The sequence below is a fragment of the Nycticebus coucang genome, chromosome 9, assembly GCF_027406575.1.
Source record: "Nycticebus coucang isolate mNycCou1 chromosome 9, mNycCou1.pri, whole genome shotgun sequence".
Taxonomy (NCBI): Eukaryota; Metazoa; Chordata; class Mammalia; order Primates; family Lorisidae; genus Nycticebus; species Nycticebus coucang.
The window spans coordinates 52303321-52327595 of NC_069788.1; the positions used below are offsets into that span (position 1 = coordinate 52303321).

Below are 24275 nucleotides of genomic sequence, written 5' to 3' on the forward strand. Positions count from 1 at the left end.
CCAGGGCAAGCAGTACTACCTTCCCAACTGTCCTTAAATTCAGCAGTGGCAGTTTTAAAGCTTGCCTTCGGAGGCAATAAGACGGAGTTGACAAAAGATGCAAACATAAAACAAATCCCACTGATGGTTGGTACAGGGTCGTTACAGGGATCAAACCAGCAACCTTGGTGTTATTAAGACCACATTCTAACTAAATGGGCTAACTAGCCACCACTTGAAGCTCATTGCTCTTTTTTAGAAGATATAAACAACGACAAAATTAAAACTTTATTTTCTTGGGAATAAGCAAAAGCCGGAGATCATCAAAACCAACTTTTATAAATCCCCACATTCTTCCTATATCACTCTCCCCATCCCGAAAACGGAAAAAAGAAAAAGAGAAAAGCTCAATATTTAGCTCAAAGGAACCCTGCCTCACGTGAAAACCTCGCCTTTGTCAAACAGCCAATTCTGACCCGGAAGGTTCAAGACAACGCCTCTGAGGCGGGCTTCCTTTCTCCCACCTAGAGAAGGCCGGGAAGAACGGGAAGCTGCTCTAAGCCTGAGGTCTCGGCCAGAGGATCACGGAACCCATGTCTGAGCCGCAGCAGGTTCAGAGGAAGCCGCTAGTGTGCGTGGGTGCGGATTCTTCTGTGTTCCTGCAGACTATTCCTAACAGGTGGGCCCTTTCCGCAGTCGTCTAAGCCGGGAAACTTGCGCCTTCTCGTTGGCTGTCCTCAGGGTGGTTCCGTGGTCACCAAGACACTGAAATGGCTTTCGTTCTGCGTGGGTGTGATTAAAAAGACCAAGTAGAGCATCTTCTCCAGAATTCTGGCTCCTCTCCACCTCCTGGCATAATCAAGATCCCCAAATCAATGCCAAGAACTCAACGCCAGGTCCCCAAATAAATGTCCAGGGTCATGTTTACCTAGAGCTGGAGAGAAACGTCTAGATCTATGGAGTGTGTAGGCGTTGAGGCTCAATTTGGGCAACTTCAGAGGCAGGAGGCAGGAAATATCTGCCCCTGGCAAGTACAGAACAGAAGGCCTTTATCACTGGCCATGGAAATAAAACTCAAAACTCATGGTGGTGGTTGGCTTTGGCTCTGAGTTGCTGCCATAAGGGGAAATGGTTAATTCAGGGGTGTGTGTGTGTGTGTGTGTGTGAGAGAGAGAGAGATAGAGAGAGAGAGAGAGAGAGAGAGAGAGAGAGATGGGGGTGGGGTGGAGGAGGAAGAGAGGGAGAGGGAGAGAAAGAGAGAAAAAGAAAGAAATACAACATGACCACCAGGCTGGTTTTTTGAAGGAAAAAGAAGGAAAAATAGTCATACTCTTGAAACTGGTTGTCAGAAAACTTTTAACATTAGTTAAGCAATTTTAATTTTTGACAGAGGGTGTTTGATCTAGTATCAAGAACTTCTACCATTTCCACTAACACACATATACCTCACACTTGCAATCATAACACTGATAGTGAAATAAGATGCTCAAAAACTTCTTGAGATCTCATTGTTCTAGTCAGTAAATTAGATTGTGAAATTCTAATTGATGCATTGATTAAATGACTGTTTTTGAGTGCTTATTTTGTGCCAGACACTATTCTATGAAATAGGATATAGAATTAAATAAGCAAACTAAATTATCTGTCTTTATGAAGCTTACAGTTACAAGCACTATGACATAATTAAACAAATTACATAATATAATAAAAGATTATTAGGAGAAATATAAAGCCAGAAATTGAGGAGAATTGGAAGTCCACCCTTCAAAGCAATTTTGGAACTCCTTTTCTGGAATGACCTTCAGAGCTATCATTGTAGGACACACAAAAATACTCCAAAATAATGAACCCCATTCAACAAGACACGTTCCCATATCATGTGGACATGAATGCAGGTGTGAGACAAGTTGTTTGTACAGTGCTGCCAAGGTACACACATGGTGGCAAGTTCACAAATTTAATTGTTAGACCTCCACATACCCAACCTATTATGTAATCTGTTGTATAACCCCCACGTTGATCACCCAAAAAGGTGAAAACACCAACCAATCCTGCCAGGAGAAAAGCGGGACAAACTAGTTAGCATGTAAAAGGCAGCATATATGGAGGCTTTGTGGTTTTTCTCCACTCATGGAGACTGACCCATTCCTCTCACTTTAGAACATATTTTCACTTTGTATCATATAGCTTCTTTTTTTTTTTTTTTTTTTTTGTGGTTTTTGGCCGGGTCTGGGTTTGAACCTGCCACTTCTGGCGTGTGGGACCGGCGCCCTACTCCTTGAGCCACAGGCGCCACCCATAGCTTCTTTATTGTTCTTGTAGTAAACTGTTTGTGTGGAATTGTATTCAACTTGGTAACAGTACTCATTCTTGATACTGGAAACTGGGGGACCAGGGAGCATTCAGACAGACTTAATGGATATGCAGGATTTTCGTTTAAACTTTCTGGAATTTGATTAAGTTCCTACAATATATTAAGAATCACTCACCGAATTGTGGTAGGAACAGTGGAAGTCTTTTAGAGAGGACTGATGGCTTCCATGCCCTCTTTTCTAATGCTCCACCTTTGTGTGAAAAGGTTCTGCACTAGTGGGCACGGCAAGCCTTGAGAACTGGCTGCTCTGGGACCCTGTCTGAAGAGAGTGACTTTATTTAGAATACAGCATGGAAAAATCCATGCCCAAGGGCACTGCCGAAAACAAAAGATATCTCCATGAAGAGTAATCAGGGCAGTTTGACATGTCAAGGATATTAATAGGATAGGGACATAAAAATTAGTAGATTTAATTTAGAAATCTATCAGAAATTTAATGGGAATATCTAGGAGAAAAGAGCCAAAAAGGGCCCTGTGAAGATCACACTCAACTCTAGTGGTCTGAAAGATTGTGGATATGCACAAGGCTGCACCTGCTCAGGAGAGACCAAAGACTTTGTCTCTGGCTAAATGCAGGAAAGCACCTTGAATCTAAAGAATGGTCCCTAACCCACACGAGATTCAAGGGGGAGAGGTTTAGAGAAGAATATACACATGGACAATGGCCAAATTCTATGTAAAAATAGAACTCTGACCTAAACTTGTAGTAACCAGCCCAGGCAGCCAATCTAGTACTCACAGTAACCAGTCCAGAAGTCAAACAACTATCTGTAGCAACCAATCAGAGAAATCAAACAATAATTCCTGTACCATTTGGCTCTAAATGGCCAGGATTTGGTTAATAACTCACAATTTCCTAATTTTTGCCCTTGCTTCAAACTTAGGATAAACCAGGCAAAGCTAAATATGTACTCCTAAGCAATCGCATAGAATGTCCCTCTTCTAGTTAGCCAGCCTGCTGCTTCCAGTTAGGACATGCCTAAAATGCTCTCTTTTTTTTCAGCTACAAAATGTTTCCACTCCTTTGCTTATCTGTGAGTCTCTGTGGCCGACTACCTTGGTATAGCAATTTCTGAATAAATAGCCTTCACTTGCTATCATGTGGGTACTGTTATGGTAGGGTCAAACTCTCCGCCCCCCCCCCCAATTTGGGGTATTTTCTGCTGCATAACCCCCCAAAGATATCTTGAATTCCTAATCCCCAGTTGCTTGAATCATGACCCTATTTGGAAATACAGTTAGTATCTTTACAGAGGTAATCAAATTAAAATGAGGTCATTAGGCTGGACCCTAGTCCAATATAACTGGCATTCTTTTAAAAAAGGTAAATTTGAACACAAAGATAGGCAGGTATACATCATATATGTATGAATGTTTCCGTATATGTCTGTCCTGCCCTATTGATTTGTCTATATGCTAATAACAAAATCACATTTTCTCAATTATTGAAGTTTTATTGGAAATCTTTTGATCAGGTAGCATGAGTCCTCTACCTTTGCACTGCTCCAGACTCAACTAGAGAGCTTTCTAATGAGTGATGTTGAGAGTGTGGTCTAGTGAGGGAACATAGAACAGGCATGTTTATAAGGCCCCTGAAGTTCTGCCTCTGGGAGAAGGTTATGCCTGGACACAAGCCAGAGTAGAAACCTCTAAAGCACAGTGTCAAGGACACGGCCTCACTTGATCATAATGAAGTGTGGAATTGTTTGAGAGAAACCAGAGATCATCAGGACGCAATGTTTCTAAATTCCTCAACACCATTTATCCTCATTAAAATGAAAATCTTTTCTGTGATGCTGAAATAACCCATTAGTGAAAGTAATAGGCATATAAATCACAAACTTACTAATGCACCTTCATCTTGGAAAGTGTTTTGTAAGCTTTGGCCCAGTAAACTGATGAGCTTTTGGGAAAGAACGTCATGTAAAAATTGTAGAGGTTGTGAAATATGGAATTAATACAGGTGTATTTATTACAATAGCTCAGTTCCCTCTTTCACCCTAGTAGTCTAATACACAGAAGTTGAACAAAAATGAAAAATGAAAGATGAAAGAAAGTAATATCAGATAGTGCTTGTGGCTAGGAAACATATGAAACAGGTAATATGATCAAGAGTGGAGCAAGGAAGTAGTCAGAGAAGGCTTCTTGGAGAAGGTGACATTTAGTTGAGTTTGAATGTTACAAAGAAAGCAGCCATTGAAGGGTTATTAAAGGGAACAGCCTTCTAGGTAGAGGAAGCAGCTGATACAAAGCTGATTTTAAGTAATCAAAGGAGGCCATATAGTTCGCATGCAGTGATAGGAAATGAGTTCAGAGAAGGGTTCAAGAGCCTTTAGGTTTGTAGGCTGGAAGTGCCTGGGAGTGACATTCGATTGAGGAAAGAGATGATGAAAGAAGAGTTTGGAAAAAAAGGCTAAAAGAGCTAGAGAATAACAAAGATTAAAAGTCATAGGAAGAGACAGAGAAAGAAGTGTCAGAGACAGAAACAGATATAACCTGAGGGAGAGAGATTAAAAATACAGCAAAGGAGAGACAAGGAAAGTTTAAAGCAGTGGTTCTCAACCTTCCTAATGCTGCAGCTCTTTAATACAGTTCCTGTGGGCCGTGACCCACAGGTTGAGAACCTCTGGTTTAAAGGAATATAGGGATACAGAGACAGAGAAAGAGAGTGAGAGAGAAAGTGACTTGGAGAAACAAAGAGGCCAAGAATGAAAGTCAGAGACAAACAGCAGGGGAGGTACCAGAATAGGCCAAGAAAGAGAGGATAGTAAAGGTGAAGACACTGACCAAGAGACAGGGGCAGAAACACAGACTGAGAGACAGAAAAATAAAAAGGGAAACAGACTGAGATACAGAGAAAAACAGAAATGAAGATATTCAGAGAAACAGAAGGAGACTGAGAAAGACAAATAGTGACAAGAGAAAAAAATGGAGAGAGAGAGAGACTGAGACTGAGAGAAGAATACAGTGAGAGAAACAGTGAGAAGCATAGACAGGGTCAAGGTCTGAGCTCCAAATCACAGGGTCATCACTGGAATAGGGACAGACAGAAACTTGCAGCAGTGTCCCCAGCCCAGGAGCTGAAGTAGCAGAATTTGAGCCAGAACCTGATTAGCAGGGGGAGGATATCAGCATAAGGAATTATATCTCTTTGACATTTAACATTTAAAATGCCAATATTCAAAATGAGAACAGTCATTTATTTATATTTGCATAACGCTTTGTCTATAACAAAACACCTTTCGTTGAGAGTGAGGATGTTTGCAGACACCAGCCAGCTATATGCAGAATAGGTTCTGAATCCTAATTCCTGGGAATTTCATCCTCAAAACAAGCTGTTTTCTTTTGTCCAGTGAATGCATATGTCCAGGGCTGAGGTGGCCATGCAGGGAGTAGTGAGGGTGTAGGATTAGACCCCACCCCTAACCTGGCTATCCTTTGCCAGCCTGAGCCAGGTCTGCAGCTGCTGGGAGATGCTCTGTGAAGAGGTGGGAAGAACTCTTGTGAATCAGGTTCCAGCAGTAGTACAAGGAAGGAACATCCAAATAAGCATGCAAATTACCCAAAACTCTCTCTTACTTGGCGCCCTAGCCGGAGGCTGGGGGAATCTGAAGGTCTTTCAGGTGCCATGTCCAAGCAGTGGGAGGCACTGGGGATGAGAAGAGCTGACTGTGAGGATCCCAAGGCCTGTGTTACACTTAGCACGTGCCAGGGGTCTGTGTCCCCTAAAAAGAAAGAGGATATATGTTGATATGTTGAACTGGGGCTAGGTGGATGCTTAGGGGAGAGGTTTCTTTGGTTCTTGTTCCTATTTTGGGGGGGAGACAGGTTTTGATGGTATACTTACCATTAACAAACAGCACTTGGGTGGCCCCAGGGGTCTGTCCACCATAGTAGGAGTTAGTCTGGGCCACAGCCTGGGCTACAGATGAGGCTGAGAGCCCAAACACCTGCTCACATAGGTCTAGCTGGGAAGGCAGTGCTGGAAGCTGGGAGAAAGGACACATGGGATCCTCACACGTGACATCTGGGGAGGGAGATACATGTAAAGGTGGGATATATGACTGGCCCCTCAATCTCCTTTAATAATCATTTATATAGCTCCTCCCAGTGATGGCCAAGACATTTCTGGTCTTCCATTCAAGGAGCTCACAGTCCTGGTAGAGATCCACACATCCCCTGACAGTGACAGCCTGGAGCAAATAGGGCTATGATGGAAAAAAAGCCAGGTGGTGGGGATCCCAAAGGAAACATGGTGGGCTCAGGGAGAGCACTTTGCAAGGGATAAGACCTTAAGAAATGAGTAGGAGTGAGCCAAACCAAGAGGGAGAAGAGAAGATGTATCCCTGAGATCACTGAGGAGTCATGGTTTTGAGCAGAAAAGGGACAGGTCATATTTAAAAAGATTTCTCTAGATGTTGTGTGGATGTTGGATTATATGAGTGATGTGAAAGTCTGGAGACCAGGGAGGATGCTAGGGCAGGGTCCCAGGCAGGAAAGGATGGGGGCCTCTACCAAGATAGCAGAGGTAGGAATAGAAGGAGCAGGAGTGGACTAGAGAGTTGTCCAGGTTGCAGATTGGGCACGACTGAGTAATTGACAGGCTATTTGGATAATGGGAAGGAAGCAACCAAAACAAGGCTAAACTACCTAGTTTAGGGATTGTGGAAATCATAGGGTCATCACTGGAATAGGGACAGAGAAGCAGAGCAGGTTGAAAGAAAGATCATGCATACTGAAGCCTGATGGTGTGTGTGAGGAGGCATATAAAGGTCATATAAAAGCACAAGCACACTCTAGTACGTAGTATGGGTTTTACCCTTTCGAGCCCAACATCTTTGGATTACACAATGCCTAGAAATCAAGATCAGTTGTCCTATGGAAATGAAAATGAGTTTGGACCATACGATGACTAAAATGTATGTTTTGTGGATAAGGGTTAGGCCAGGAACTCACAGAAGCCGAACTCGGTACATGTCTGGTACAACCACTGCCGGTCACCAATGCCAGATACTTGGGGTTCTGTGGCCTTCAGCTGTGCCACTGTCTCTGCTCGGGAAAAGCTTAGGCACTTCTGACCTAGGCTTTGCATGACAATCTAGGGAACAAAAGATATACATACAGAAATTTCTCCTTTCCTCCCAGCAAACTAAGGCCCAGAGCCACAGGTCAAAAGTCCGAAGTAGAATGACTAGTTCCTGAGTTCCCCTGGGAGTCTGCAATCAGTGGGGTGGATGCCTGGGTCTCTGTGAGTTAGAGATCAAAGCACTGGATGACTGGGACTATATTATCTGTGAGACCATGGGCAAGTATAAGCTTTCGACTTCAGTTTCTTCCTCCATACATGGGGATAACAACAGTGTCTATCTCCTGAGAAGTAAATGAAATAATATATTTAAAGCATTTAGTCCACACTTGGTCCACACAATGCTGGAAAAGTGGCAGCTGTCTTTTGGATTCAGAGTGGAGGATCCAGGAAACTGGGAGAACTCAGGTCCCCCGTGTTACATGTTTTCATTCCATGAATAGTAACTGAGCACTTGCTATGCGCCGGTCACAAAGAGGGCAGTACAAGAAAGGCAAAATAGGTAACAATCACCACGGTCTCTAACATTTACACGCTGCCTGCTGGGCTTCCAGTTGATTGTTTTATATATCCCATTTCATTTCACATTCTCATCCGGCCTGTGAGGTGTCATGCCCATTTTACAGATGAGGAAACTAAGACTCAGAGAGGATTCTCGCTTGTCCAAGACACACTGCGAGGGTGGAACAGGAATCCTCCTCTGCTAACTCTTCTCAGCGTGTGGAGTGGGGCTCACCTGCGCCGCCCGACGAAGCCCACCGTAGGGCATTGGGTGGCTGCGGTTGCCCCCGCCCCCGAGGAGGAGTCCGCAGAGTTGTCGCACGCTCAGTGGCGCTCCCGTCTGCCCGTCGTACTGCACCGCGCCTCCTACCAGTGCCTGCAGCTCCCCCAGCAGCTCCGCCTGGTCTTCAGTGCGGCTCAGAGACCCGCACGCGCCCAGCTCCGCCCGCAGTGCTGCTCGAACCGCTCCTCCGGCGCTGAGCCGCCGCTCCACTTCCGCGAAGGCAGCGGACACCGCCGCCCGACACTGCGCGGAGCGAGAGGCAGAGCTGGCCAAGACCAAGACTAGCTCTTGGCTTTTCCTGCTCGGGACTGCGCCTTTCAGAGTTCCCCACTTTCCCACAGCCAGACTCCCCCAGGCTGGGGGACCCAGCCCAGAGCCCCCCCCCACTGGGATAAGGCGGATAGGATATTGTCCCTTTCCCAAGCCCTGCTTCCTACTGGGGATGCTCTTCTGTTTTTGATGCCCCGTCCCTCTCCAGTTCCCGCCTTCTTCCAAAATCTGCCGTGTTCCTGGGATCCCACCTCCTTCAGACCCAGGCTTTCACGCTGTCCCTATCCCTCTCCGTCTAGGCGCTTCCTACCTCCAGGGACCCGCCAATCGCTATGCTCTGTAGGCTTCTGGACACCACCTGTGGTCGCACCGTAGGAAAAGATATCTGGGAGGTGTCTGAGGATTCCGCCCAAGAGGAGTCCCCTCCTCCCGCACCTGGGCCCGGCATCCTTACATCATTATACTCGGAGAAATCCAGCACTGCCCGCACCGGAGCCGAGGAGGCGATGGAGGCGAAAATGAGATGAGGGAACTAAGGGAGTAGAAGCTGTCAGCCCGGGGACCCCCTGTGTTCCCGCCCCTGTGTCACTCCACTCACTCTGTGTGATCTCAGGCTCTTGTGAAGACAGCTTGAGGTGAGAGGAAGCTTGGGCGTGTTGGGAGGGTATTCCTATTATCTGAAACTGGGACCCCCGAGTTCAAGTTCCCTCCCTCTATCCCACCAGGCAGTGTCCCGGGGACCTTCAGCCGGGCCCAGGCGGCCAAGGAGCCGGCGTAGGAGCCTCCGAAGCAGATCCAGGGGCTGAGGGAGGAGACGTTGAAGAGGCGGGAGAGTGACAGTCGTGCAGAGACCACGTCAGCCAGCCTGCGATCAGAAGAGAGGCTCTGTCCGTCCTCATCACTGGGAATCCCTGAAGATTTCCCCACTGCACAGGTGGGGAAACCGGGACTCAGAGACGTGAATAGGGAGGAGTTTAGCCAGAAGCCAGGACTCTTCTCATGATGCATTTCTGAGTGCTCTCCACAGTCACATATAGTTTTGAAAGCACGCGTGCCCAGGCCAAGGGAGACCCTGCCTAGGGTTCTAAAAAGCCTCCATCCTCCGTCTCGTTTTAATAGGAGAAATAAATATTTCCAAAGCAGTTTTTAGATGAAAACCTGACAGATATAGGGAAGGGTTGGTGGCAGTCAAGGAGGGCTACTCAGAGGAGCAGTCCTTAGCTGGCTGGGATAGACGGCATTCGGGAGGGATGAGACACAAAGATACACAAGAAACGGAAAGAGATGTTGAGATATGTCTAATGTTCTTTCAGGGTCAGTCTTTCTTCCTCAACCTTTCTTACATGGTTTGCAGTTAGTGCCATCCTGCTGTTAGTATAAACCAGTTTGGCTTGAAGTAGACAGAGAGGGAGAGAAGAATGAGACAGAGACAGGCAAAGAGACTGATACAGAGAGAGAGAAAGACACCAAGGAGGAGAGGGGTGGAGAAGCCCTGTTGAGAACGATAAAGCAGGGGAAATAAAGCTAGGGAAAAAGAAATGATGAGCGTTGTTAATATGAATGAGATACACTGAAGGAGCTGGGAGAAGGCCACTCCTTGATGAGGAAGGAGTTCAAAGGAAAGTACATATAAGTCTGGAGAACAGCAAGGATCTCTGTGTAGCTGGAGCCCAGTGAATGTGAGAGTGGAGGTCAGAGTTAACTGGAAGCCAAGAGCCTGTGAGAATCTCATGGCTGTTGTAAACACTTGGACTTTATTCTCAGCAATATGGAAGACATGGGAGGAGTTTGAGCTATGGATGATCATGACTTTATGCTTTAATAGAATCACTTCGCTTCTACCTGAAAATCAATGGTAAAGGCAGGGAGACAGCTGTGGATGCTATGGCTGTCATCCAGGTAATAAATACTGGTGGTCTAAATGAGTAGGCTACAGTCAGACAGTAGTGGACTTTAGTCAGTGATAGAAACAGAGACAAGAATACAGTGTAAGAGACAGAGTCAGAGACCCAGAGATGGAGAGAGAAAGAATAAGATACTATGAAAGACAGAAAAGAAAAGAGAGGGAACCAGAGATTCAGAGGTTGACTTTGGGTGGTGGAGAGGGCCAAAGATGCAGAGATACCAGGACACAGACATTCCCATCCTTTGACCACAAACCTTTCCCTACCCCAACTCACGCATGGCGGCTAGACAGGAAGTGGAGCTGGGCCACGTCTAGGCCCCCAGCAGGTATACTCAGGCCATAAAATCTGTGCTCCAAGCTAATCACCAGGGCCCCTAAGGCTGGGGCTAGGGTTGCAGGATGCCCTGTGGAAAGTGTGGAGTAGGGGTAATTTGAGTTGGGTTTAAGCCACTACACCCCTTAGATCTCACAGGATTGAAACACATGGCTCACCTCCCTGATTCTCACATCTTCCTAATAATCATGTCTTTTGTCTTCCCCACTTTTCCCCCCTTCCTCTTACCTCGCATCACTGAGCCAGGTCCAAGACTGTTTTCACCTCCCAGATGCAGGAATACAGGTCCATCCTGGTGAGCCCAGTGTTGGTCATTAACCCAGTAACGCTACAAGGTATGTTGTAGAAGAAGAAATAGCATTTCAAGAGTGTTGACTTACTCTGAACTCCATTTGTTTCTGTTTCTCTCCCTAATTTATCTTTCCTTCCATTTTAGTACCATCTGAAATGAGCTTATTTATATGTTCATTTCTTTCTATTTATCTACTTATCTAGAATGCAAGATCTATAAAAGCAGATAATGAGGGGAGCAGATAGTACATGGAATGCACTTGCTATTTTCTGAAATAATAATCATAAAACAAATAACGAATGCAGGTGGACATGTGGGACCCAAGAAGAAATGACCTTTATGGACTATGTATAGAGAAGGCTCTGAAAAATGGTCAGTTAGTTCATTCATTCAGTAGATATTTCTGAGTGCATATTGTGAACTGAGTCTATATCCAAAGCTTGTTCAAATTTCTGTTACATGTTGAGATCTAGTGGTGGGTTTTACCTCTAATCTAGACAGGGAGTAGAATACACTAAGGGACAGTGACAGAGTGGTAGTTGATGACAGAAGGAAAGGGTGAAGGACAGAACCCAAGAAGCCAACAGAATGGAGCCCCAAGGAAGGAGAGAGGAAACTAAGGATGAGTCTAAAGAACAGGGCTGGAAGAGGATACTGCCAGCAGGTGTAGCATGAGATGCAGAGGAGTGTGGAGCCTGAGGTGTAGATAGCGGAAAAAGTGTAGATTGAGGGACAGATGAGAAAACTGAGAAGAGGGCAGGGTACAAAGTGGGTTCTCCTCTCCTGTCCTTACCTGCAGGAAGGATCGTCTGTCAGATGAGTTGAAGGGGTCCAGCAGCTGCTCCAGCCACCCCACTTTTGGGAGAGCTACATCATCTGGCCCCAGGCTCAGGCCCAGGCCCAGATGAGAGCTTTCCTGAATCTGTTGAATGTGCTCTCCCAAGCGCCTAAGAAGGGAGGCTATGGGATATAGAGGGGAAGGAGTCAGGCTAGCCCGCTTATAATGCCCTGCTAGACCCTCTGCTCACTCTTACCTGGAGCTGAGAGCCCCCAGAAGGAAACAAGGAGCAGAGGGCCCAGCCATGGGGCAGGCCCGATGGTCATACTGTCCAGTGCTCTGCCAAAGGGCCTTAGATGCTCTGTTCTTCTCTACTCCTTAGGGACTTAATTCTGTCCACAGGGGCTGGGCTTTAAATTCATCTTCTCTCATCAGAAGCTCAAGTTTCTTTTCAGACGCCTCTCCTGGCAGGTCACGCATCTGTAGGAACCATTAAAGCGGGGCAGGGACGCCAGCGTCTGTATGAGGAGGCTGCTCGTATGGCAACTGAATAACCAGTTTCTTCTGTCTCAGCCCCTCAGCAGCCCCCACTGTGCCTTTATCTGCTCCTTTCCACCCTTTAGTTTCCCTTCTTTGCCTGAGACTCCCCTTTCCTATGCCTTCTGTCCTTCATTCTCTGCCTCTCTCCTTTTGAACCTTCCATTGGCCGTATGCTCTCTTTCTTCTCTCCCTGCCCCTTGGCATATCTTCAGTCTCTCCTAGTTGTCCCATCACTCAGTCTCTACCCCTCTTTTTTTATCCAGTCCCGGCATCTCTTTTTCAGTCCTATCTGTACTCCAGTCTCTTCCAGTGCCCCTTTCTGGTTCCCATCACTCCCCTCAATCCCTTGACCCAAAATCTCACAGCTCTCCTTGAACTCTTTATGGTTCTCTCAACAGGCTGGGCTTGCTCCTGCCTCAGAATTCTCACTCTTGTCATTTCTACTCTGTGGATTGCTGTTTCCTTTTAATCCATGTGGCTTGTCCCCTTACCTCAATCAGATCTTTATTTAGATGTCATCTCTTCAGAAAAGTCTTCCATGGTCACTATCTTTTTAAAATTTGCCAAACCTTTGACCTTCCTCTATTTCTTTTCCAGCTTTACTCATTATTATTTTTCATAGCACTTATCATTATGAGAAATATTACACAGCAAAAAATTATATGGCTCACAGTCTGTCTCTCTTTCTGGAAACTAAAGCTACACAAAGGTAGGGTTTTCATCTCTTTTGTCCATTGCCAAATGCTTAATTTCTATTACAGTTCACATAGTGGGAAATCAATAATATTTGTCAAGTGAATGGGTTATCCATCAATTAATGTTGCTGGTTCTGCTTTAAAAAACATATCCAAAGTTTGATGATTTCTTACCATCTTCAGCACTACCACTTCTGAGCTACTATCATCTCTGACTTGGGAGAGGCTTTTAGTTGGTTTCCTAGTTTCTGCCACATGGGTTTATTCTCCACTCAGCAGACAGATACCTTATTAAACGTAAGTTCAGTCATTCGCTCTCTGGTTCAAAACACTCCCCTTGCTTCCTATCTTAATTAAAGTATAATCTGAAGTTTTGAATTAAAATTCCACATGACCTAGTCCCCTGCTCCCTTCCTTATTTTATCTCCTACCCTCTGCTCCTGGGCTCATTGTACCAGTCATATGGGGTTACTTCATATTTCACAAGCATATCAGCCACACCCCTTCCTTGGAATCTTTGCTCTCATTGGAATACTTTCCCTCCAAATATTTGTGTGTGTCTGCAATCGTTATTTTATCATTTCTTGTAGCTCCCTACTCAAATTTCACCTTAACAGATAGGTTTTGCCTGACCATTCATATAAAATAGCACAACCCATGACACTCAGTCCCCTGACTCTACTGTTGTAACTTCTCGATAGTGATCATATCTTACTGCATTACGCTTCCAAACCATTCTCCAGGATATAAGTTTGTTGTGGAAAGGAATTTTGTCTATTTTGTTCACTATGGACCCATAAATCCCAAACATAAACACCAAACTTCAAAGCACTTGATAGGTGCTTAGTAAATATGTAATAAGTAAAAGCCTATATGGATGAATTCATTAATTCATCAATTAATTTTCTATCCAAGAAATAATCTCCTAAGAATGTGACTTAAGAGTTGAAGCAAGGGAGCAAGGAGGGAGTAAGAGAGGGAGGAAAAGAGTGGAGGCAAGAAAGAGGAGCTGTGGGAAGAATGAGGTGATCTGGGATAAGCATGAGGCGATTCCTGGGCCAAGAAACAGCAAGTGCAAGGACTCCTTCAAGGAACATCAACAATCAGTGGTGCTGGAGGAGAGAATGAAGGAACTTGAATTAGGTGAAAAGAGAGAAATCAGGCTCGGTGCCTGTAGCTCAGTGGCTAGGGCCCCAGCTATATACACCAGGGCTGGCAGGTTCGAACCCAGCCCAGGCCTACTGAGCAATAATAACAACCACAACAACAAAAAATAGCTGGGCATTGTGGCAGGCGCCTGTAGTCCCAGCTACTCGGGAGGCTGAGGCAAGAGAATCACTTAAGCCCAAGAGATGGAGGTTGCTGTGAGCTGTGACGCCATGGTCACTCCACCGAGAGTGACATAGGGAGACTCTGTCTCAAAAAAAGAAAAAAAAAAAGAGAGAAATCAGTAGAGAGTCAACCTTACTGGCAAGTCAAGGAAAAGGGTCGGACTTTTATTTAAAGTTTGATATGTTGCCATTGAAGACCTTTAAAAATTAACATTAGTACATCTATTAATTTTTTAATAAATATCAATTTCCTCAATTGTTTTAATTGCTAAGGTGGAAACACAGGGATCTCCATTCCAACTCAATAGTAAGACCAATGCATAATCAAAAAGAGCAAAGGATGTGTATAGATATTTCTCCAAAGACAACACACCAATGGCCAATAAGCACATGAAAAGATGTGCAGCATCATTAGTTATTACTGAAATGCAAATAAAAACTATGAGATACCGCATCACTGGAATGGTTATATTAAGACTTACAAGCATTAGGAATATAAAAGAGAACAGCCATTTTAGAAAATTCTTAAACTCATTTTTTAATGTTAAGTTTAGAGATGAGTTCTCATTCTGTGAGGTTGCAGTGGTGTGATCATAGGTCACTGCAGCCTTGAACATCTGAGCTCAAACAATCCTCCTACCTTGGCCTCCCAGAGTGCTAGGATTACAGGCATGAGCCACAGTGCTCTGACTTAGTTACTTTTTAAAAGATTAGTTTTAGTAACTATGTGCTGCTCTGGGAGGTCTTCGTCATCTAATCAGATTCTCATAATTCAGCTCTCATTCCAATATCTCTGTGCTCCTACTTGGAAAGTTCCTTGTGAAGCAAATGAAACTAATGAGGACAAAGCCCATCAGAGTCTGGCCCTGCAGGCAGAATGCTTGTGACTATATGGAAGAGCTTTCATCTCCTCTCTGGGCCCTTCTTCACTGTCTTCCACCATCAGCTTGCTCTCAATAGCAGTCATAGGCTTGTGGTTCAACAACTGAAGATTTTCAGCTACGGTCAACTTATGGCCTTTAACTACTGTGAGAAATTCTCTGACAATCTCAGGACTCTGGTGCCTGAATGGTGTTTTGATATGTATCTCAGTGTTTCAAGTTTTATTCTCCAGAACTGTGTTTATTCTTTCCATTTTCTTTATGCAGTTATTTCAGGTTAATAACTGGAACATCTCTTAGTTAATGAGCTGCTCAGAACTGGCATCCTTACCTTCAGTGTCCTCTCTGCCTAGATAAGGAATAGTTGCTTTAGGTTAAAATGAGCCAAGGCTCACCTTAGAGGAATTTCCCTGAGAACAGCAGAGATGAGAAAAGGCTGGCCTGGTCAATTTTTTATCAGCTTTGAAGGCCCCTTCCTCTCCTGACATAGGTCTTTGTTTACCAATACACTGAATGACAATGGCGAAAAAATAGAGTATTGGCTGCCTTAGCAGAGACTGCAGATGAATTCCAGGCCTCATTTTAGGTCCTGATTCCTCTTCTGGTCACTTAGGCATTAGAAAGATGCAGGCCAAAATTTGCATAATAACAAAGAGTTTCTAGAATTCAAATTTCTTTCCCTAATGTCTGAGGTTCTGGAGAAGACAGCTGCTTCCCTTCAAAGGGAAAGCCCAAGAAAGTGGTCCTAGGGAGAAGATAGAAGATTCCTCAGAAAAATCAAACTCTCAAGGGAAGGGGAAGGGGTGGAAGGAGAAGGTGCAGAAGTTGTAACTTTCAGGCTGTTGTCTGTTGTTGCTCCTGGGACTGTAGACCCTTGGAGTAAAGAGACTGGGTGCTCAGCAGTAACTTTTCTCCACAAATCAGAAATGATTTGGGGTATCACGAAGAACCTCATGTACTAAGTTTCTAGCTGGGTGGGGGGTGTGGGCGGAATGGGAGAGAAGGGGATTGCACAAAGTTTTTATTTGTTTTCAGAATGGAGATCTCCAAGGTGTTATTGAAGACCATCTTCACCATCCTCCCACTGGACTACCAATGAGATGAATATGATACTGGAATTTCGTCTTCAGTGGGTTCTTGGTATCAGTGATTGGAAAAATGAATCCATGGGTCCACAGATCAGTGGTAAGACAGGATTTATTTACAGAAAAAAAAAAAATACAAAAACACCAAAGCTCCTGGCACAGAGAAAAAAACCAAGTTGGGGGAAAAAAGCTCTCTCTCTGGGCTCTTTGTCCAGGGGTATATATAGTCTCATGGGTTCTTGTAGTTATATGAGAACAGGAAATGAACGGATATAAGTCCTTTCTGCAGGGGCAAGATGAATGAGTGCATTAATGAATGAATACAGTCCCTTCTGCTGGGGCAAGGGGAATGAATGCATTAATGAATGGACACAGTCTATTCCTGGAATTGAGGCCTAGGAAACTTACATGAAACTGACCTAGGCATAGGAAATGGGGATTTCCTTTTCAGTCAGGAGTGCTAGTGGAAGGAGACACCAAGGCACTGGTGTCTCCCCAGCAGTTGAGCGGCCTCTCCAGCTTCTAGAGCCTGGGGCAGGGTCCCTCTTGCTTACCCTCCAGCCTGCAGGTTCCTCTGCCGGCTGCCTCCGCACCAACTTTGCCCAGGTGGAGGTGGTGGGTCCTCCATCTCAGCTCAGCTGAGCTGGCTGGGGCACCACCTGTCCTGTATTAAATTGATTTCTGTTGAAAATAACTTTTTGGAAAGAAGAAAAAATTCAGACTCCTGATAACATTTGCCTGATGCCCGAAGCAATTTTGAGCTCCACTTGGAAGACCTGAAAACTAGAATCAGCAAAAATGACCTCTGCACACCTTTTCCCCGTTAATTAAATTAAATGATTGTGCTGCCTACTATGCTGTGCAGATACACGTGATACTAGAGGAATGAAGAATACGGTATAGTCCTAGTCCTGGAGAAGAGGAAAGAGGAACATATCTGTAATCAGTTAATTATAGTAACAGTATTGGAGCAACAGCCATACAAACTGCTGAGCATTTTGAGGGGAGCACAGAGAAAGGAGCATCTCCCAGTCCTTCTGACCTGGGAGGGAGAACTGCCAGAGATTTCATTCCTTCCTGTAGGGAGAGATTCCTCGTGTCACTAGCAGGGAGGAAATCCACCAGCTAACCTGGGTGGTGGGTCAATTTTGTAATCAAACCTTTCGGCTGTACAGTTCAGATGGATCAGCTTCTTCCAGATCCTTCCCAGGGTCAAAAGAAGGAAGCCTTGCTTGTGAATTTTTCTATGCAGTATTTTCTGAGGTGAAATAGGCGAATTTGAGTAAAGTTTTATTTTCCCAAAGGGGCGATGTTCCTTTCTCCGAGATGTAGAGTTTTCGCCTCGTCTCCCACCCCCCCCCAAACATGGGGGAAGAGGAATTGCAAAGAGAAGAGAAGCTTGATCATGTGGTTGTAATTAAAAACATCTAACAAAAAATTTCTTCAGGAAAAAAAAAAGAAACCACAAACTTTTTGCTTTTTAAAAATTAAAAGAAAGATCACACTGTGAGGGGCTAGTTGGCTCAGTTGGTTAGAACATGGTGCTAATAATGCCAAGGTTGCAGGTCCAAGGTCTGTGTGGGCTGTGAGAATTGTGTATTATGTTTTTTGGGCTTATTTTGCTTCTGTCACTCACACTCAGCTACATATTGGAAATAGTAACCTCTTGTACTTAAAGGTGGAATTAAATGTTGACTTCATTTCTTAATCTGGGTAGCAGATAATGGGTAGCAATAATGTCTACCCATTCTGTCCCAATGCCCCTCCAAAGGGGCTCATAAAAGAAAGAAAAAACACTGAACAAATAGCATGAAGCCATAAGATAAAACTTTTAGTGAAAAAAAATGAGAGTACTAGAGTGCGGGTGGCATTTGTGGTAGAGATGTCTGATGGCCGCTGTCCACCTAGCTCCAAGGTTTCCTTGTCCCTTTTTCACAGTTCAGAATAGGTAGTCCGGGTGTGGCTATCACGTGCCTCCTTTACCTGAAGGTCTCCTTGTTTCTCGCTGCTTTTTCCACATTGTTGAAATTTCTGTTTTTTAATTGTTAAGATAATTGCAATTGGGCACAAAGCATAATTTTCTTTCCCATTTCTTCTTTTTTAAAAAAACAGTGGGCTTCCAGGAGGACAGAATGGTAAAAATGTATTTAGTTTTATAAGACACTACAGCACTGTCTGCCAATGTGGCTGTACCATTTTTCATTCCCAGAAATGAATGAGAGCTCCTGTTGTTTTACATCCTTGGCAGCATTTGGTGCTGTCAGTGTTTTGGATTTTTACCATTCTAACAGGTATGTGGTGATGCCTCATTATTCTTTTAAATTACAATACCTTCATGACTAATGATGTTGAACTCTTTCTAGGATTATGGACCATCTGCTGTTCAGATCCTTTGTCTGCTTTTTTTTCTTGCCAGAAATTTGGGATTTATTTTGACAACTTCTTTTTTTATTTTTTTTTTTATTGTTGGGGATTCATTGAGGGTGCAATAAGCCAGGTTACACTGATTGCATTTGTTAGGTAAAGTCCCTCTTGCAATCATGTCTTGCCCCCAGAAGGTGTGGCACACACCAAGGCCCCACCCCCTCCCTCTTTCCCTCTCTCTGCTTTTCCTTGCCCCTCCCCATGACCTTAATTGTCATTAATTGTCCTCATATCAAAATTGAGTACATAGGATTCATGAGAATGGAGAAGCATGAATCCTTTGTCTGCTTTTTAATCAAGTTGTTCATTTTCTTTCTTTTTTTTTTTTTTTTTAGAGACAGAGTCTCACTTTATCACCCTCGGTAGACTGCTGTGGCGTCACAACTCACAGCAACCTCCAACTCCTGGGCTTAGGCGATTCTCTTGCCTCAGCCTCGCGAGTAGCTGGGCCTACAGGCACCAGCCACAATACCTGGCTATTTCTTGTTGTAGTTTGGCTGGGGCCGGGTTCCAACCCACCACCCTTGGTATATGGGGCCGGCGCCCTACCCATTGAGCCACAGGTGCTGGCCCCAAGTTGTTCATTTTCTTACTGTTGAGTTTTAAGAGTTCTTTGTATATTTTGAATAATAAGAGTTTATAAGATCTGAGTTTTTAAATATTTTCTTCTCGTCTTTGGCTTGTCTTCTCATTCTCTTGACAATGTCTTTTGCATAGCAGACATTTTTAATTTTAATAAAGTCTACTTTATTGATACTTTCTTTTTCTTTGTGGAGCATGCCTTTGGTATTGTATTTAAAAAATCACTACCATACCTAAAGTCACTTAGATTTTTTTTTCCTATGTTATCTTTTAGAAGTTTTGTAATTTTACATTTTATATTCAGGTCTGTGATATATTTTGTGTGAAGAGTATAAGATCTGAATCTAAATTTATTTTTTTGGGAGGTGGATATTATGTCGTTCCAGTACCATTTGTTGAAAAGATTATCTTTCTTCCATTGTATCACCTTTCCTTCTTTGTCAAGGGCAAGTGCCTACATATGTATCAGTTAATTTCTGGGCTCTATATTCTGTTCCATTGAGCTATTTGTCTTTTCTTTCACCAGTGCTACACTGTCTTGAGTACTGTAGCTTCATTAAGTATTAAAGTTGGGTAGTGTCAGTCCTTTGTCATTGTTCCTCTCTTTCTATATTGTGTTGGCTTTTCCGGGTCTTTTGCCTCTCCATATAAACTTTATAGAGTAAATTTATTAATATTTATTGAACAACTTGCTAGAATTTTGATTGGGTTTTCATTAAATCTGTAAAACAATTTGGGAAGAACCAACATCTTGACCTAATTGAGTCTTCTTATTCCTGAACATGGAATACCTATTTATTTATTTGGTTTGTTGATTTTTTTCATCAAGTTTTGTAGTTTTTCTCATATCAATCTTGTACATATTTTGTTAAATTTATACCTAACCATTTATTTTTGGGGGTGCTAATGTAATGTGTTCTTCATTGAGCATGTCTGTCCTTTCACCTATAAGGCTTATACACTATAGGGAAGGAATGTGCCAGACAATTAAAATTAATCCCTCAGGAAAAGGGAAGAATGCCTAAGGCAGGATTTATGGTAACAGTTGAAGAAGTAGGAGTCCTAGAGACCTTCCTAGAACAGGGGTTAATCTGAAATCAACATGGTGGATTAGCATCCAAAGAGGAGTTGCTTTAATCTCCACAAAATGGTATTGTGTTTTTAATTCAAATTTTACCATTCATTGCTGGCAAATAGAAAAATGATCAACTTTTGTATATAAACTTTGTAGCAACCTTGCTACAATTGCTTATTAGTTCCAGTTTTTGTTGTTGTTGTTGTTTGTTTGTTTTGAGATAGACTCTCACTATGTTGCCCTTGGTAGAGTACCATGGTGTCACAGCTCACAGCAACCTCAAACTCTTGGGTTTAAGCTATTCTCTTGCCTCAGCCGCCTAAGTAGCTGGGACTACAGGTGCCAGCCATAACGCCCAGCTATTTTTTGTTGTTGTTGCTGTTGTAGTTGTCATTATTGTTTTTGGCAGGTCCAGGCTGGGTTCGAACCAGCCAGCTCTGGTGTATGTGGCTGGTGCCCTAGCTGCTTGAGCTATAGGAGCCGAACCGCAGTTTTTGTTTCTTGATTTTTTGTTTGTCTGTTTGTTTTGTTTGTTGTTCTGCTTGTTTTTGTTCTCAGGCATTGCCAGGAGAACTTGCCTGGGGTTAGCATGCTGGAGAGTAAGAGATGTGTGCCCAGTGACTGATTATTATTCACCAGATACCTGAATCAGCCCAGCTGGGACACAAACAGTTGGGTCAATCCCAACCTATTAATAAACCACAGACTTTTGGGCTAAGTAGGTTCTAATTGTTTTAAGCTACTGAATTGAGATGGTTTCTTAAGTAGTGTATTTGTGGCAATAAATAACTGGTATGTATGTTACAATATCATTCTACTCCAACAAAGTTAGCTTCTTTGCTATTCTTCTAATACACAAAGTAAACTTCCTATTAGGATTTTTGTGGGCGCCATTTCCTATGTTTCAAATGACTTTACCTAGCTATCCCATGGATTATTTATTTCTTTCCTTCAATAATATTCACTCTATTTAGAGTGAATTCAAGCTGGCTCCTGTTGCTCGGTGGTTAACATGCCCACTCCACATACCAGGGGTGGTGGGTTCCAACCTCACCTGGGCTTCATAAACAACAAAAACCAAAAAATTCAAACAAACACCCAAGCCTAGTAACCTAATTCTTTGTACTTTCAATGAACTTGAAACGCACACAAAAAAAGAAAGAAAATTACAAACTCAACCCTAATAGCCATCCTTGATTATCACATCATCTAGTATTTTATAAATGTTACTTTATAAACTTATAACTTTTTCCCTTAAAAAAAGTTCTGTAATCCTGCCACTAGAAAGGAAAGAAATTCTATTGATTGGTGCTATCTAGTGCTTAGTGCAGTAACTTGACACATAGTATACATTATACATAATATACATAAATATTTATTGAATGAATGAGTGATTCTTCTTTGTCTAAAGAAAAGAGGACACAGACTTGAAGAGAGAATGAAAGAGGAGCCAACATCATTACCTCACTTACCATTTTTTTTGTTTGTTTTTTGAGACAAGAGTCTCACTCTGTTGTCCAGACTAGAGTGTTGTGGGTTCATTATAGCTCACAGCAACCTCAAACTCTTGGGCTCAAGGGATTCTTTTGCCTTAGCCTCTGGAGTAGCTGGGACTACAACTGCCTGCTGCAATGCCCAGTTCATTTTTCTATTTTTAAAGGAGATGGGCCTCACCTGTGCTCAGGCTGGTCGTGAACCCCTGAACTCAAGCAATCCACCATTGTAAGGTTCCTAGATTGCTAGGATTACAGGCAAGAGCCACCCTGCCCAACCTGGGCAGAGATATTTATTGAAGACTAGCTCACAGAACACTTGCCAGCCGGTGGATTGACTGCTTTTGAGAGCTCTGGCCCAGTTGTATGTAAATTGAGTTTGAGACTTATATCTTAGAGAATATGGCCACTTTCAAAGTGTATAGATCACTTTTGTGATAGCTTACTGAAGGTGGAGCAGTATTTATTAAATGAAACTAATGGCATGGCAAACCGGTGGATCCCCAAGTCTGTTACTCCATAGTGGACTTTTCATAATTTCTTCTACCATTTTAAAATTTAGCATAGCTATTCTAGAATGAGTCTTCATGTATCTTTGTCTTGAAAAGGAAGAATAATTAAGAGAAATATGGGATTAAAATCTACTGGTCACATGTGGCTATCAGAGAACTTAGAAAAATTCCATATTCTCCTCAAGGGGCAGAAATTTTCTCATGCTCCTATCAGTGAATTACCAATGACTTAGAGTTATATCTGCATTATGTTCAGCAATGTTCTTCTGACTAATAGGATATTTGCATGAAAATTCAAATATGCCATTTGACCTCCATCTTCAAAAAGCTATTTCTTGACTCAACATTTTCCTTTAGCTAGTGCCCCATTTCTCAAATGACTTTATAAAAAAATCTCCGTAAACAGTTACCCAAATTTACTATCTGGAGCTCCTCTCCTCCCATTCCTTTTAAATCTATCACCTTCAGATTTTAGGGGCACCCATTCCTTTTAAATCTATCACCTTCAGATTTTAGGGTGCTACCACTTCATGGAAACTTCTGGTCAACATCACTAGTGACTTCTACATAACTAAAATTGATGATCACTCCCAAGTCTTTATTTCTCTCAACTTCTCAGGATCAATAGGCAAACTGTCATTCTCAAAACATTTTCTTTATTTGACTTCCAAGACACTGCTGTCCTATCTTTCTACCTCACTAGCTTCTCCAACTCAATAGACTTTTTTTCTACTTACCAGCCAGTCTTATGGTGGAATATTTCAGGGCTTGATTCATGTATCTCTTTTCTATATACACTTATTTATTTTCATGGTTTAAATAATGTCTACGGGCTACGTGCAGTGTCCTCTAATCCTAGCACTCTGGCAAGCTGAGGCTAAAGGATTGTTTGAGCTCAGGAGTCCGAGCTCAGCCTGAACAAGCATAAGAACCCTGAGAAAATAGAAAAATTAGCAAGGTGTGGTGGCATCTGCCTGTAGTCCCAGCTACTCAGGAAGCTGAGGTAGGAGGATTGCTTGAGCCTGGGAATTTGAGGTTGCAGTCAGCTATGATGATGCCCAGTCAACAGAATAGTGAGACACTGTCTCAAAAACAAATAACTAAATAAAAATAAATAAAATAAAACTAATAAAAAATTTAAAAAAATAACATTTATATAATTGTTACTCACAAAGTTCAATCTGCCGTCTAGACCACTCCATTAAAATCCAGACTTTTATATTGCACTGATTCTTCAACATTATACTGGGGTGTTTTAGTATGTCTAAAATGGAACTCTTAGTTTTTCCCTAATAATCCTGCTATGTTCAATGTTTCCCATTTCAGTTGATGGCAACTCTATCCTTTCATTTCTCAGGTGAAGAATTTCAAAGTCATCACTGAGTCCACTCTTTCATTCCTCACATCCATTTTCTTTGAAATTCCTTTAAATTCCTTCAGACTCTACTTTTTATCACCTTGACTGCTGGCATTCCATCTAAACCTAACAGATCTCCTTGGTTCCATTATTTTCTCCCTACAGAATATTCTTCACATAGCTGACAGAAGGACCTTTTAAAAACTTATGTTCTTGAGGACAGGAGGGTAAAAACAAAACAAAAAACCTAAATCCTTTGAAGTCAATTCACTGCTTAAACCCAACATCTCATTTTGTCAGAGTAAAGGCCAAACTCCTTTAAAAATAGTCTAAGACTCAATCTGTTGCCCATATTCTATCACCTCCATTCTGTTACCTCTCTGGTTATTCCTCCTAGTCTATTTGACTCACTCAGCATTGGTTACAGTTGACTTCCTTTTTTTTTTTGGCAAAGAGAAATTTATTTTATTGCCAAGAGAAATTTAACCCAAGGAAAA

The 24275-nt window shown here is 42.9% G+C and overlaps 1 protein-coding gene across 1 annotated transcript; it reads right to left on the reverse strand.

Annotated features, from left to right (window-relative positions):
- Positions 1–5719: 5719 nt before the first annotated feature.
- PRSS16 (serine protease 16) lies at positions 5720–12129 on the reverse strand. The gene is made up of 12 exons (XM_053602993.1): positions 12060–12129; positions 11819–11985; positions 10962–11061; positions 10674–10803; positions 9235–9358; positions 8948–9025; positions 8804–8851; positions 8176–8466; positions 7310–7451; positions 6201–6380; positions 5933–6078; positions 5720–5831 (listed from the first exon to the last, which is right to left on the reverse strand). The coding sequence occupies exons 1-12, from the start codon at positions 12127–12129 to the stop codon at positions 5763–5765; spliced, it is 1545 nt and encodes a 514-aa protein (XP_053458968.1). The 3' UTR covers positions 5720–5762.
- Positions 12130–24275: the final 12146 nt, after the last annotated feature.

Coding starts and splice junctions, on each gene's coding strand:
- PRSS16 (XM_053602993.1), bottom strand. CDS start 12,129: ATGACCATCGGGCCTGCCCCATGGCTGGGCCCTCTGCTCCTTGTTTCC. Junction 10,804..10,961: donor ACCTGGCTCAGTGATGCGAG/GTAAGAGGAAGG, acceptor CACTTTCCACAG/GGCATCCTGCAACCCTAGCC. Junction 8,852..8,947: donor ATTTCTCCGAGTATAATGAT/GTAAGGATGCCG, acceptor GTGCGACCACAG/GTGGTGTCCAGAAGCCTACA.